Source organism: Gymnoscopelus microlampas (genome assembly GCF_963454915.1).
Source record: "Gymnoscopelus microlampas genome assembly, chromosome: 13".
NCBI lineage: Eukaryota > Metazoa > Chordata > Actinopteri > Myctophiformes > Myctophidae > Gymnoscopelus > Gymnoscopelus microlampas.
In genome coordinates this window covers 46182483-46198213 of record NC_139950.1, presented here as the reverse complement: position 1 = coordinate 46198213, position 15731 = coordinate 46182483, and the positions used below count along the sequence as shown (strand labels likewise).

At 40.9% G+C, this 15731-nt stretch overlaps 2 protein-coding genes across 2 annotated transcripts in view; both read right to left on the bottom strand.

Moving 5' to 3' along the window:
* slc29a3 (solute carrier family 29 member 3) overlaps positions 1-15731 on the bottom strand; it is a 150283-nt gene that overhangs the window by 43780 nt on the left and 90772 nt on the right. The gene's annotated exons all lie outside the window — the stretch shown is intronic.
* On the bottom strand, positions 11769-15468 carry mettl18 (methyltransferase 18, RPL3 N3-histidine). The gene is made up of 3 exons (XM_084076900.1): positions 15293-15468; positions 13411-13827; positions 11769-12721 (listed from the first exon to the last, which is right to left on the bottom strand). Exons 1-3 carry the CDS (start codon positions 15398-15400, stop codon positions 12083-12085), a joined length of 1164 nt encoding a protein of 387 aa, XP_083933026.1. The 5' UTR covers positions 15401-15468; the 3' UTR covers positions 11769-12082.

Here is a 15731-nt window from a genome sequence, read left to right as displayed (position 1 = left end):
TTTCTTTTTGTTTCTTTTTTGTTGACATTTGCTCTTTACATCTTCAAAGTAACTCCATCTCATTTAGTAGGAGGGGAGGAGGAGACCTTTCAGCAGAGCAGACTGCCTGTAGTCACAGTCACACCTTCTCCTGCTTTAGTGCGCCTTCTGCTGCTAGAAACTGTAGACACACTCACAGGCACAGCCCATTAATAATACATCACATTCTTTAGTTCACTTCCATTTATTCAACTTGACCAGTGTAAGGTAACTAAGTACATTTACTCAAGTATTAATCTAGTGCAATTTTGAGGTATTCTTACTTTACTGGGGGTTTTCCAACTTTTACTCCATTACATCTCAGAGGCAAATTATACTTTTACTCCACTTCAATTATTTGAAAACTTTAGTAACCAGTTACTTTTTGATTATTGTTACAAAACATACATTACCCACTTCAGCTCTATATACATTTCGGCCATTTGAAAATAGCAGATCTACAAGCTCACAATGCCTCGCCATGCGACACATTGTGAGCTTGTAGATCTGCTATCTGCTAATGTGTTCAAACGATTGTTATACATTTTATACAATTGAAAACTTGTGAATGGGACATTCTGCATTATGAGTAGGGCCTACTTTCTACTTTTGGTACTTTAAGTACATTTTGATACCAAAACTTTTGTACTTTTAGTCAAGTAAATGTTTAATTCCTGACTTTATCTTGTAGCAGAGTATTTCTACATTGCAGTATTGATACTTTTACTTAAGTACTTTTTCCACCACTGAACTTGACAAATATTTAGTTTGCTGAAGGAATGTTGTACAGTTGACATAAATGTGTCATATCTGCTTGGTATGTATGGCCACTAAACCTTATCAGTATTTATTGTAGTCAATTGTTTAGGCTACTTGCTGCCTGGATACTGTAACCGTTAGGTCCTATATGGCGAATTCATATCAGGCCTAAATGCTACAGTGAGACCAGGAACTGGACTTATGGCATGGAAATACCCGATATATTATAACTCTATGGGAAATACTCATCTTTCAAAGAAGTGAATTACGGTGAGGAACAATAGATTCTTCTACTTCCACAATAAACGTTTGGTGTTGTAACTGAATACATGTCTAATGTAGGGTAATAATCACTTAAGTTTCAACCTGGCATCCCTATTTTGGGCATTTTTCATTAAATAGAAATTGTGAAAATAGCAGATCTACAAGCTCACAATGCCTTGCAATTTGACACATTGTGAGCATGTAGACCTACAATTCTTGCTAGTCGTCGTACAATGAAGTACAGTATAGGCCAGGGGTCTTCAACAGGGGGTCCGGGACCCCTAGGGGGTCCTCAGAGTTACTACAGGGGGTCCGCCAAATCTTTGTCTGATATGATTATTTTGAACCCTAGCATCCCTTTTTCTGAGGAGAACTTTAGCCAAAAATAGCAGATCTACAAGCTCTCAACGCCTCGCGCTGCGAGGCGTTGTGAGCTTGTAGATCGGCTATTTTTGGCAAAGAGGTATAGGTGTAGAGGGGAGAAAAGAGCAGACCAAGTAAAGAAAAAGAGTTCAATCTAAAACACAATTTTATACAATATGTAGTGGGGGTCCCTGCTTCATCTCTCTCTCAGCTAGGGGGCCCTTGACCTGAAAACGTTGAAGACCCCTGGTACAGGCTTTTAGGTGGATAACCTCGTATATGTGTATTGTTTCAGCTGATGTATGGACACGCTAAACCTGGCACTCAGGCAAGAGAGGTGATTCCCCACACCTCATCTACTGTAAATCATGGGCGACTTCTGTTGGTACACATTTCCTCCACTGGGTCATCACCGCAGAACCAGGTTTCCATTACCACCACACACTTCCCATACGCAGTGGCACAACAACGGGCACTACCTCCCACCTATCCACGGTGTCACCACCACCAGCCAGTATTCACAGCCATACCTGGTGACCGGTAACGTGAGGGTTGCTGCTCCCCATGGTTATGAAGAACACCACCACCATTACACTGGACTTTCCCCAGGGTTATGGTCTAATCAGCTCGGGACCTATCCCCATATCAACCAGTGGTGGAAAAAGTACCACATTTTTTTACTTAAGTAAAAGTATAAATACTGCAATGCAGAAAATAGTCTGTTACAAGTAAAAGTCTGGTATTCAAAATTTGCTTGAGTAAAAGTACAACATTATTGGTAATGTATCAAAAGTAGAAAGTATAGTCATTATGCAAAATGTCCCATTTCACAAGTTTGTAAATGTTTACCATTGCAAATATCTTGAAAATAGCAGATCTACAAGCTGTGAGCTTGTAGATCGGCTATTTTCAGATGGCCGAAATAGGGATAGTGGGGGTATGTTTTGTAATAATAATCAAAATCTACAACCTAACTATAGTTACTAAAGTTTTCAAATAATTGCAGTGGAGGAAAACTTTCCTCTGAGATGTAGTGGAGTATAACTAAAAGTACTGAAAATGGAAATACTCCAGTAAAGTAGAAATATACCTCAAAATTGCACTTTAAGTACATCACTTGAGTAAATGTACTTAGTTACTTTACACCACTGATATCAACCCCAGTCCCTGTGGCGTCTTCTCCTCTACCCAGACCCCCACCGAGGCTGCAGCAGTGCCAGGTAGAGGCTCATTGGCCCGAGGGCTACACCCTGAGAGGGGCGCTCCACTGGGGGAGGCTGGAGAGAGTGTACGGGCCTCGCAGGGAGCTGCCAGAGTTTGTAAGGGAAGACCTGCGCCGAGTGTATGGCACCTATCCCAGGACGGACCTGAGCATCACCTATCACAGGGGGGAGTATGTTGTGAAAGCGGACCCCCACGCTGGAGAGCAGGAGTACAGGGTGGAGAGACGGGTCATCAGACGAGACAAGAGCCCAGAGGAGGCCGGTGGTGTGAGGGACACGAGGAAGAGGAGGAAGAAGAGGAGAAGTAAAAGGTGATGATCACCCCAAAATATGACTTTAAGCTCCTGTGAGAAACTGGTCCTTTGGGAAAGTCAAATAGACACAGCCCACATTTACAATAGAATTCCTAGTACCATTTATAGCAAATTTATTGACAAATATTTTGATTGCCTAAAGCAGTTGTTCTCAATAAATGTTATTTCAAGGACCCCCAATTGTATATGTATCTATTCTAGCCGCAGACCCCATTTAAACATGTGTGCCAAAAAAACATGAGTTTTGTGTTTGTTTTTTTGAATAAATATTCCAAATCTCTCAAAAATGTTCAAGGGTTTTCACAATATTTCAAATTGTCAGAAATATATACTATAGTATAGTATAGGCTATATATGATTTTACTTAAAAATATATATTAGGTAAAACTGATGAGTAATGCTACCTCAACAAAATAACTGTGTATAAATGTGTCATTGTCCAATGATAACTTTAATAATGATTTGTATTCTCTTCACTTAAAAGGCTATAAAACTGCATGCCTGTATATACTGTAGTCCATTCTACTCACAACTGTCTGTGAGGGATGTTTCTATGTTGAAACATGCTTAGTTATTTATTTGTCGACTGAGTCACAGACGTATCCAACCATATAATGTTTATGGCTCCTCAGTCTTACAGTTATCTCCATGGCTGCAGGTTTATCAGAATATTTGTGGTGTGGTTGCGTGGGCTGAAGTTTAAGGGCATTCTATTTCTGGAGTCCTCACATTACTGTAAACTTGTTGTACTTGAACACACCCCGTTTCTGGCAAAATCCAGATATGCTCAAATTTGCATAAAATATTAAAACATTTGCTTCCATTGTCAATAAAAGATGTGACAGGGGCACAGGAAAATGATTTGAGTTTATTTATTAACAGAATGTGGGAAATATACATTGTTTACCTCAAGTTACCGCAATATATTTTAAATGCACTCATGTGTTCACACAAGTAACATAACCAGAAAATAGCAGTTATATGTATATGAAATGGTGGCACATGCTACACTGTAAAAAAAATTACAGTGTAAAAGCCACCAGATAACGTGTTTCTGAAGGTCATAATTAGCATCCTCTGGTGCTGTGGTGTCAGACTAGTACCCTACCAAAAGAACTGAGCCCATAGATGACACCTGAAATAGCCACCATCTATGGAATTCAGTTCTCATAGTAGAGTACTCCTTCTATGGTCTTTAAGATCTTCTTCTTGAGCCTCTGTTTCCTCTGGCAGTGCCTTTTCCATTAGGACATTCAGATTGACCGGCATATCTTTGCAGAATGTTTGCTGACATTCCTAGAATGCTACAGGGATTATGTGGTTATTATGCACCTTCAACTTGGCATAGTATAGGGCATAAGTGGTTAAAGCAAGTTATTCTTTTCACACAAAAGGGTAAGCTCTATACTGATATAATCATTTATACAAAGTGTTTCTTTTCCAGTAACAGAGGTCTCCCCATCTCTCCAGCTCGTTGTTTAGTAAACAGAAAAAAAATGTTTTAGGTTGGGATACCAATTTCATCCAATCAATAGAGAGAACTCATACAGGTCACAGGATAAACAAGTGAAGTTATGAAACAAAAAATGAGCTGACAAAATTTAATTGGATTTGGAACACTATAGAATTGAAGCTGATCTCTCTTGGATGAAATTGGTGACCCACTGGAAATGTGTTTTCTGTTTAACCAATTTAGACCTGAGGCCGATTATAAAAACGCCTTCTAAATCCTGACCTGTTTTCTGAAAAACTTCAAATATATATTAAAAACTTACAAAAAATGTATGTTGCTCTATACTGTACATAGCAACAGGAACCCCAAAAGGGGTTCCCGTCTAAAAAGGTATAAAATAGGGGTTCCCGCCCAAAATGGGTTAAAGAGCGGGAGATATGGGGGAGACCTCTATTAAGGAACAAACACAGATTACCATCTGAATATAGAGATTTAACAAAAAAATAAGAACTTTTTGTTTTAACCCCATAAATATCACAGATCCTTTAAACATGACATGATCTAATAATGACTCAACGACTGCACCTCATTGACCGGCAGTATGACCTTGCCTGTTTCTACAGAAAGGCAGAGAGATGATGAAACATGATGTCAGCTTTTACAAGAAGGATTCCAACTGTGAGTTCACGAGGAGGACATCCGGTGACGTTGATCTAATAAACGTATAAGTCAGTGGTTCTCAAACGTTTAAATTTCAAGGACCCCCAATTCATTAGGCCACGACGGACCCCCATAACTCTGAGAGTGCACAAAGGGAACCAAATGGACCTGTGTCCATTTGCACACTCTCAGAGTTACAGACCTCTCTAAGAGTCCATTTGGTTCCTATACTATCAATAATTTAGCTGGGGAACCACTGTTACAGTATAAGTAACACAAGGATAGTCCTTAAACGTGTGCCATGAAGCATCAATTTACCTTTTGTTCCATACATCCATAGATCTGTGTTGCAGCTTATGAAAACTTCTGAAAAAAATCAATGTCCAATAATTGTTTGTCAAAGATCTTCAGTTAAGAGTGTTATCGACTCTCCCAAGTTCAAATCCAATGCTGTCGTGAGAACCGGCCCACTGTGAAGTTCACTGCCGGTTGTCAGAGGAACCCGTCCATTCTCAAGAAGAATTCCTGGAAACGTTTCACAACTGCTGAAATGAAAGTCAGACCACTTGGATGATGCAAGCATATCGAGACTCGGATCATACAGAAACAGCCGTGACCGGGGCACGAAAATGACTCATCATTTGTTGCTCCACACCACCAAGAGGAAGAACTTTGGAGCGTGATAACCCATGTATGGTTTGGTGCCATCACGTCTCATAATTCTCAATGATAACCGCTTATACTTCAATGACCAGAGTCTATACTAGGCCCCTTACTTTTCCCCCTTCCACGTTAAATCTCTTCGCCAAAAATAGTCAATTTACAAGCTCACAATGAGCTTGCAGATCGGTTATTTTCACTGAAGAGCCCGCCCCAAGAATAGGGACTCCAGGGTTCAAGTAACAAAGTTATAGCTGAACCAAGTTAGGCGTTATTATAATGGTAACAGCTTATTTCATTCAATCACATGGAGTCATTTACTGACAGTTAAGATTCAGTATAGTTGATTCACTCCACGTTATCTCGGTCATGTAATGTAGAGTCAGTGCATTCCACTACAACACAATGAACTTTGTGTGGAAGGCCACACCTGAACACAGCCAGGAAACTCCTCTCTTACCGCCAAGGCACTGGGAAATAACCAGTTCCTCCAGTGCCTATTACAAGGAATTCCCCATCAAAGCATCCCCCGTTCTACATCAGCCAAATGTGAACAAAACCAGTAATTAAACAAGATTCATCAACATGAATAACTTGCAAGGTGACTGACAGCTTGTAAGTTGTTCTGCCTCATCTGTTATATTCTTTTCTATTAATAATCAAGCATTTATTTCAAATGTAAGCAAGATTTCCATATTAAAATGTTTAGCTTACTTACAGTACAGTAAGATAGAACATGACCCAGCATCTAAGAATGTAAAATACGCAGGTAGTGGTTATTCTTGGCTAAAATACTCACCATATCAGTCATTTCACGAGTTTACCTTCCAGATCTATTGGCAATTATACCGTATTTCCTCATAGTGGCTTTCCAAAGCAGTGCTCCTGATCAGTCAAACTTAAAAAAAAAAAAACACCCAGCAGTGCTCCCACCTCAACAAAAGATGTCCCAGTGTTGCATCAGCAGCCAGACTATATATCCACACCAAAATGAACCCCCCCCCCCCTCCCTCCCTCCTCACAAGCCAGTGGATTTCTTTTCCCCCTTAATTCACCTGCGTGGGTCCTGATCTGCTCGCTCTCCCATGTCCTTCCAAAGTCCCAGGGAAGGATACAGCATACTGCCTTGACATTCAGAGCAAAGGACCCTTAAATACCACCACGGCACCACCTTTCACATCACACACACATCAGCCTCCCTCCCTCCCTCCCTCTCTCTCTCTCTCTCTCTCTCTCTCTCTCTCTCTCTCTCTCTCTCTCTCTACCTCTGCTCTTCATGCACTCCCTCTGTACGGTAAGCCTGACAGTCACTTCCCAGTAAGGAGGAAGCAGGGGGAGTGAACACAGCACGCCCCCTCACAATGAATCAACATAATAGTTTCTGAGGAAAACCGTCCTGGCCCGGCCCTGGCCCGGCCCGGCAGGGTGGAAAAGTAACTGAGTACATTTACTCAAGTACTCTTCAGTGTTTTAGGTACTTTTACTTTACTTGAGTGTTTCTATATTTATACTTCTGCTTCACTGCATCTCAAAGGGGAATATTGTACATCTTACTCCACCACAACTATTTGACAGCTTTTAGTTGCTGGTCACTTTGCAGATTTAGATTTGAATACAATACTTTGGGTACTCTTTGAGATATTAACCGCTCAAGTCCTATTTTATACTTTGGCCATAAAGAAATTGCCAATCTACAAGCTCTTGTAGATAAGGCTCTACTTGTAACAGAGTATTTTTTATACTGGGGTACGTACAGCTACTTTTACTCAAGTAAAGAATCTTGAGTAGCCTACATTTCCATCACAGCCCTGCCCCCTGTTCCCATAAGGCAACCAGGGGAAAGGCTCTGTGTGTGTGTGTGAGTGAGTGAGTGAGTGAGTGAGTGAGTGAGTGAGTGAGTGAGTGAGTGAGTGTGTGTGTGTGTGTGTGTGTGTGTGTGTGTGTGTGTGTGTGAGTGAGTGAGTGAGTGAGTGAGTGAGTGAGTGAGTGAGTGAGTGAGTGAGTGAGTGTGTGTGTGTGTGTGTGTGTGTGTGTGTGTGTGTGTGTGTGTGTGTGTGTGAGTGAGTGAGTGAGTGAGTGTGTGTGTGTGTGTGTGTGTGTGTGTGTGTGTGTGTGTGTGTGTGTGTGTGTGTGTGTGTGTGTGTGTGCATGTGTGTGTGCGTGCGTGCTGAAGGAACCAGGAATTTCCCCGCAAGCCATGAACAGCTGTAGAGAAGAAGAGGTGATGACGAAGCAGACATGCTGCAGTATGCCGGGTAGACATACAGTAGGCAAACAGAAACCTTGTTTGGCGCGTGTGTGTGTGTGTGTGTGTGTGTGTGTGTGTGTGTGTGTGTGAGAGATAGAGTGAAACTCTATGGTACATTTAGGAAATGGAAATTGTGTCCACAACATTTGTGGGCTGTTTAAAATGCTCCATCATGTTTGAGCTGAGGCGACACACAATGGATGTTTCCAAGAAAAATACTTGTTCAATCGTGTTTGTCATTTATTGCTTGCGTCAGAGTCTGATACATTTTGGATAAGGCCCATTCAGGAGTTGTTTGTATGGACGGGGATGTTAATTCAGGTGTTTCGAATGACACGCACACGTTGAAACACGTTTCATAAGACCAAACAAAAAAATAACGTTGTTTACTCCAAGGCTCCTGTTAGAATGGACATTGATGACGTGTGTGTGTGTGTGTGTGTGTGTGTGAAATGAGTAGAACATACAGTAATATAGCTGCAACAATCACATGACTGAATCAGGAAGTTATGACCCATTGTCTTAATAAAAGCAACACATTATTATTGCTGTTTCACCTCTTGGCAAGTCCCATATGGTTGTATGTCATACCTTGTACTGTATGTCCAACAACATTGTTTTTCAGGAAATGGAAAAAGTCCCTGTGTAGCAATGGATCCAATGTGGTTTATAAAACCCACAGACACACTTAGCTATATTTGAACTTTACCTTTAAAGCCTTTTCTAAAATAGCAACAAAAAAAAGCTGATCTACGAGCTCACAATGCGTCACGTTGAGCTTGTAGATCGGTTATTCTCGCTACCTCTGCACCACACTCTTGTACGACAAACTAGCGCATTAATTTGCGAAAATACAGTATAAATACCGATGCAAGGTTTTCGACCATATCTAAACTACATTATGTCCCTCATCTTATCAACCAGACAAGTGGGATATTAGAAACCGGTTTGGTCCGGTACTGAACATAAACTTCCCCAGAATATCCCTGTCTACTTAAATCTATGGCTTCCTGTGATCTGAAGAGAAAAAGGGGATTCCACACGAGTGTTTACCTCCCAAAAGAATCACATTTCTTTCTCTAAACACATGGAGGATGTGCCTTGAATTAAAAAAATATTTTACATCTACTCGTACAGTACAGTCAGTGTATTAGCTCATCAGTTTGGCATACTGCGTACGAAACAGAGTGGATGCAGCTTGATTAAAAATAGGTCCAAAAACCAAACTGATGGTACATTCCCAGAGCATACACAGTAAAATCCTAAGTGCTAATTCATCAGTTTGTAACCAAGTGTATGAATGGGTCCGTTTGGTACCATTCCATACACTCAAGAGTTCAATCAGCACTCTTTTTAACCCATTAAAACCGGGACATTTGGCTATGTGCCGCGTTATGAGCTTGTAGAACTGCTATTTTTGGGGGGGAAAATGGAAAATCGTGGGTCTTTGAATAGATATATATTTTTAAAGCGAACATTTGTAACTCAAATCTTTGCTTCTTGGGATTCTACAAATGTATTCTAAATCCAATTAATTTCTCAAAAATTATATGTATTTGGCCGTGGACCCCCATCTCAAAATATGTTGTTTCAGGGACCCCCAGAAGTTGTAACAGAGTAAAAAATGTTTGCTTTAAAAAGTATATATTCAAAGATTTGCACAAATGTTCATGATTTTTCAAAAATAGCCAAATAAATCTTAAAATGACACACAGATGCGTTCCCGGGCTTAAAAGGGTTAACAGTGTAAGGACCATTACTAAAATAAGATACAGAGAACCCCATAGAACCTCGCACTCATTGATGTGCAGTGACTCTAGAATCCACTTTCAAACTACATCCTTGGGCCGGTGGGATAAGTTGCAATTGACATTTTGCAGCCGGACTTCAGTAACAAGCGTGGCTTTCATGCTGCTGTTTGAACGCTGGGGAAATCACTCGCAAAAGGTCACTGAGCCCATTTCCTTTCTTTCCTTTCCCCATGCATCTAAGGACCCCTCTAACAACCCCCTTTCAACTGCACTTCACTTACTGGCACGCTGACATATTCAAATGTGTAGGAAGCAAGGCGAGAGACGGTTTAGGTTGGGGCTTAAAGTAGATCGAAACCGACATTTAGAGCCAATTACAGACTTAATCCTTGCTCATGTAGGTTAATACAACGTTCAACAAGCAGGTAATATTTTTTTTATGATAGTTCTTTGTCTTACATCAAAGACTCAACACGAAAAATGTATAATATATATTTTATAATCGAATAAATCGAAATTAGTCTGATTAACCCTTTCAATCCAGGAACGCATACCGTGTCTTTTAGATGTTTTAACTATAACCATTATTCTATACTTTGGGCAATGCAAAAATAGCAGATCTACAAGCTCATAGCGTGGCACTGTAGATCTGCTATTTTTTGGGGGAGAAAATCTTGAAATGTTGTGCAAATCTTTGAATATAGGCCTATATGTTTTTTTAAATTCTACAAATGCCTTCTAAATCCTAACGTTTTTTTTGAAAAAAAAAAAACACTCATGTTGCTATAATATCAGTGGTTCTCAAACTTTGTTCATGTCAGGGACCCCAAAATAGTAGGTATTTGTCCCCCCCATCTCAAAATATTTTGTTCCAGGGACCGCCAAGAAGCAAATATTTGACCAAGTGCCGCGCTATGAGCTTGTATATCTGCTATTTTTGAATAGCCAAAGAAATCTAAGGTGACACAGAGATACGTTCCCGGATTGAACGGGTTAACCACTTATGCCTGCATTACACTTAGTCGCACAATGGTGGCGTAAAACAAATTGCCTATCTACAAGCTAGCGACACACTCTGCAATTGTCACCATTTTAAAGACAAATTGTTCATTAGTCGCAATCGAGGCAAAAGTTTGACATAATCGTGATATTGATTTGAAGTCATATCGCCCAGCCTTAGTTTAGGTCACCAAAGAGCAAGTTATGGTGAGAGATGAGAATGCAACAGCATGTTTTATTGTTGTATCTCCTCCACCAACCTGGCAATACATTGAAACTCTCACATAGCACCAACCGTAGGTTCATTACTTAAGTTTTAAGTAATGAACCACTTAAACCCTACATTCTTTGTTGACCAGAGTCCCCCAGGGGTCTATACTTGGCCCCCTTCCTCTTTTTCCTCTACACCAAATATCTTTACCCCAAATAGCAGATATAAAAGCTTGTGACCTTGTAGATCTTACATTTTCACCCCAGAATATGGACGCTGGGCTTCATGTGGATATGTATTTCATATCAAAATAGAAAAGTTTACAAAGGCATCCAAACAATAAAATGCCAGGTGCAGGACAAAAAAAGACATGTGAAAACATGGGTATTTATTATTACCACCACGGTCTAGCTCTTCCTCAAACTGAGGAAGCTAGATGCTTCGGTGGCAATAATTTATAATAAATATCCACGGGAGCATAACACAATACAGTGTGCTGTGTTTTCAAACTCAAATAACCCTGTTAAACTGGTTTAACAGGCCACAACGTTATTTTACGATTATTAAATCGTATGGATGAGGGTTATTATTATCATACGAGACTGGGAGCACAGTTCATGAAGGCTCTGTTATACACACAACCTACTCTGTTACACATTTAAATTAAAGCTTCCTCTTTCTTGGCAAACTAGCATATCATCGCAGTAGGGGAAAAACCTCTTATCTCTGTATGTCATATTTTTCCGTAAATTAACGCCCCTACCTGATCGCACTACAGCATCACACAACAGCATCAAAAGTAACAGATCTAACAAGCTCGAAACGTGGCGCAAAGCGACGCGTTTCGAGCTTGTTAGATCTGTTACTTTTGAATTAGAATCCTGAAAAGTAACACGTTTTGGACAAGGACATATGAGGTTTCCACCTGACAGAGACAATATATGCCATGTTATGGAAGGGAGGCTGAGGCCTAATTTATAGTCTGTAGTACAACGGTGTCGCTTCCCAAACAGAGCTGATCTACAAGCTAATGTCACACGACACCCTTGTGCGATGGAGTAAAAAAACATTCACCTTTAAAAAAGGTGAAAACGTGTTGAATTGAAGGCACATACAGTACATACTGGCTGTCCAGTAAAAAGTCTCGCCACGACAGTATTCAAACGGTCTTTGTTTTGGTCTTTTTGAAACGCAGGGCCACCACGTGCCTCTGAAGCCCCTCGTTCATATCCCACAGATGATCCACGGAGAACACGCCCCTCTGCTCCACGAACGCCTCGAACAGGTGGAGTCCGCCCCCCACCCCAAAGTAGTGGGCCTTGGTGGCGATGTAGACCAGCCCGCCGGGGGCCAGCAGCCTGTGGAGGGTGTCGTGGAGGGCGGGGTAGTACGTGGTGTTGTATATGGTCTCCGAGGTGAATATGATGTCGTATTTGGGCGACGGGTCCTCCCTCAGGAGCAGCGCGAGGAACGTGGTCCAGTCGCCGGAGAAGAAGCGACACCGGGTCACCGACGCATGCTGGGAGGGGTCCAGGGCTCGTTTCTTAAGTGCCGGCTCGCTGTCCTCCTCTAACTCCCGTTTCTTGGCTTTCGTTTCCTTTGGACTTTCCCCTTCCTTCACCCGCTTCCCTTTCCCCTTGCCCTCTTCTTCTTCTTCTTCTTCGTCCTCTTCTTTGATCTCCTCGTCGTCGTCGTCGTCATCATCATCATCATCATCTTCCTCCTCCTCCTCCTCATCTTCACAGTTCAGCAGCACGTTGGGCATGGTGAGCTGGTCGATGACCGTGCTGTTGTAATCCTGGAAGTAGGGATGCAACAGTTATCTGAACTAATCCATTTTATACGATATCCGCTAAGCGATTTGAACAAAACATTAGCGATTTGGGGGGGTGAAAAAACTCAAGCATTTTTTTCTCTTTCTAAATAAAAAAAAGGAAAATAGCTGATCTACAAGTTCATAACATGTTGCGATGCGTTGTGAACATTTAGATGGGCATTTTTTTGCTATTTTTTGTATATTTTTGTATAAAAGGGATAGTTCATCCCCAAAATGACTTTTTTTTCCTATCGATCAGTCACCCCATGGAGACCTGAATTCATGGATATGTTTTGTTTTTGTCTCATTCCTAAGCCAATAATTTGATGACCAGCGGACCGGTAGGCAGCGGTTACGGTAGGAGACACAATGAGACTCTTTGTGTCTCCTACCGGAACCACTGCCGGTCATCAAATTATTGGCTTAGGAATGAGACAAAAACAAAACAAAACATATCCATGAATTCAGGTCTCCATGGGGTGACTAATGGATAGAAAATAGGTCATTTTGGGGGTGACCTATTTTCAAAATGACCTATTTTCTATCTATATTAAAATATAATACAAAATTGTAACATTGATTTTTTTATAAGAAAATACGGACTTTTTTTCAAAAAAGTTGATTATTATTTATTAATCTGAAAGGTAATCGCTAGCTGCAGTCAGGCCTACCTGGAAGTGGACCTGCCTGGCTCCTCTCTTCAGAGCCAGTATCCCCAGCAGCGCCGCCCCGCATCCCAGGTCCAAGACCGCCTTCCCCCCGAACGTCTCCCCGTCCCGGTCCAGCAGCTCCAGGAGGTCGTAGGTGCACTCCCACACCCTCAGGCCTCCCTCGTACACCCCGGAGATGAGGTCAGACCGCTGGGCGGCGGTGCGAGACAGGATGTTCTCCCGGTCCTCCCTCTCCGCGGCCGTCTGCTCCAGCACCGACTCGTTGAGGAAGTGGAGGGGAGGCAGAGTGCCCACGCGCACCGTCTCTGACACGCTGTCCATCAGCAGAGGACCAGGGTCTGACGGAGGATGGTGCTCTCTGGCCTCTTTGGCCGGCGGCTCTGCTGGTTTTTTGTTGTCTGTCGTTGTCTTGGAAACCTTGAATAAGACAGATAGGATTAGAGCAGCGATTCTGAAGCTTTGGGTTGTAAATTTCATCCAATCAGAAGAGAGTACCCATTTATCAGTTTCAATATGACATTGTTCCAGTTTAAAATGTGTCTGCTCATTTCTTTCTATCATCAATTCCAATTTCACTTGTTTATCCTGTGTCCTCTATGAGTTCGCTCTCCTGATTGGCTCAAATTGGTATCCTGACCTGAAAATGCAATTTACTTTACTAAAGAGTTGGAGAGACAAGGAGATCCCCAACTAATTTTGTTACTGTCAAAAAAGTATTACTAGCACAATTTAGAGCTCTTACTTTGACTACAAAATATCACTCACTAGGCTGTACCTTTAAGTGATTTTGCTGGGGACCCCCTCTTTCTTTTTTTCCTTTTCTTTTTCCTTTATTTATTCAGGGAAACCCATTGAGAGCTCTCTTTTTCAAGGACGCCCTGATAACACACATTTGAATCACATTACTATGTCACAACTAATTTAACAATAAAGCAAAAAAGAAAAGCAGAAGCATAAAACAACATTAAAATAATCGCAAAAGGTGACCCCACTTTAAGAATCACTGATTAGAGAGGGGTGATGAAGGTAGTAATTCACACGTGTGTCGGGTGTGTGTGTGTGTGTGTGTGTGTGTGTGTGTGTGTGTGTGTGTGTGTGTGTGTTCTCATCTGTAATGTGTGTATGTTTTGACACTTGCTTTGGCAATGTAAACCAAATGTTTTCTCATGCCAATAAAGCTCCTTTGAATTGAATTGTGTCTAATCTCTCAGATTGGTGTGAACTTGAAGGTGCTACAGTGACACCTAGCCAGTGGTGGAAAAAGTACTCCAATGTTTTACTTAAGAAAAAGTATTAATACTGAAATGTAGAAATACTCTGTTACAAGTGAAAGTCCGGTATTCAAAATGTACTCGAATAAAAGTACAAAAGTATTGTTTGTCATAAAAAAATAGAAGATCTACAAGCTCACAACGCGTGAGCTTGTAGATTGTTGCTATTTTCAAATAGCCTAAGTATTACATAAGGCTGAAGTGGTTAATATAGATACGTTTTGGGATAGCAATCAAAAACAACAAAGTAACTAGTAACCTAAGTTTTCAAATTGCAGTGGAGTAAAAAGTACAACATTTGCCTCTGAGATGTAGTGGAGTAGAAGTACAGGTATTGAAAACTGGAAATACTCCAGACAGTAAATTAAAAGTGCCTCCAAATTGTACTTATAAGTACAATACTTGAGTAAATGTACTTAGTTACTTTCCACCACTGCCCTTAGCCTTAGCAACCTAGCATGAGCTAAGCTTGCATATAATATAGGCTTTATATCAGCACATCAGAAGAATATGCATAAATACAACAGTAAAGTTCTCACTTGATCGCTTGTCGCTTGTTCCTGTCGCTTGCCGACATGCGACACCTCAACTAGAGTAACGTGTATACTCACATGTTTAGTAGCATTGTTGTCCTCATGGTCAGCTGTGTGAACTACATCCCCTTCATTAACATCTTCTACATGAGCAGCATGCACGTTAAAGTTGAAGCTAAATGACATGATTGATAAATAAAGACATGCAAATAATAATAAAGTGCAGCTGAAGTCCCTTCAACAGACTCTACACGTGTGAGGCTATGGAGGAGCTGCACTGAGAACTACAACTCCCACCAGGCTCAGCGGTGGAATTTGGAAAAAGTACTACTTTTCTTTTTTTTAAAGTATAAATATATATTTATTTAATAGTTAATAATAATAATGATTAATTATTATAATAATTAATAGTATAATATATATATTTTTAAGTATGTAGAAATGTAGAAATAAAATAAATAAGTAAAAGTCTGGAATTCAAAATGTACATGAGTAAAAGAACAAAAATATTGGTATT

What these genes read in the sequence shown, in the direction of transcription:
- mettl18 (XM_084076900.1), bottom strand. Translation starts at nt 15,400, where the DNA reads ATGTCATTTAGCTTCAACTTTAACGTGCATGCTGCTCATGTAGAAGAT. An exon ending in ACAACAATGCTACTAAACAT is followed by an intron (nt 13,828 to 15,292) that starts GTGAGTATACAC and finishes GTCTTATTCAAG; the next exon opens with GTTTCCAAGACAACGACAGA. An exon ending in CCAGGCAGGTCCACTTCCAG is followed by an intron (nt 12,722 to 13,410) that starts GTAGGCCTGACT and finishes CCCTACTTCCAG; the next exon opens with GATTACAACAGCACGGTCAT.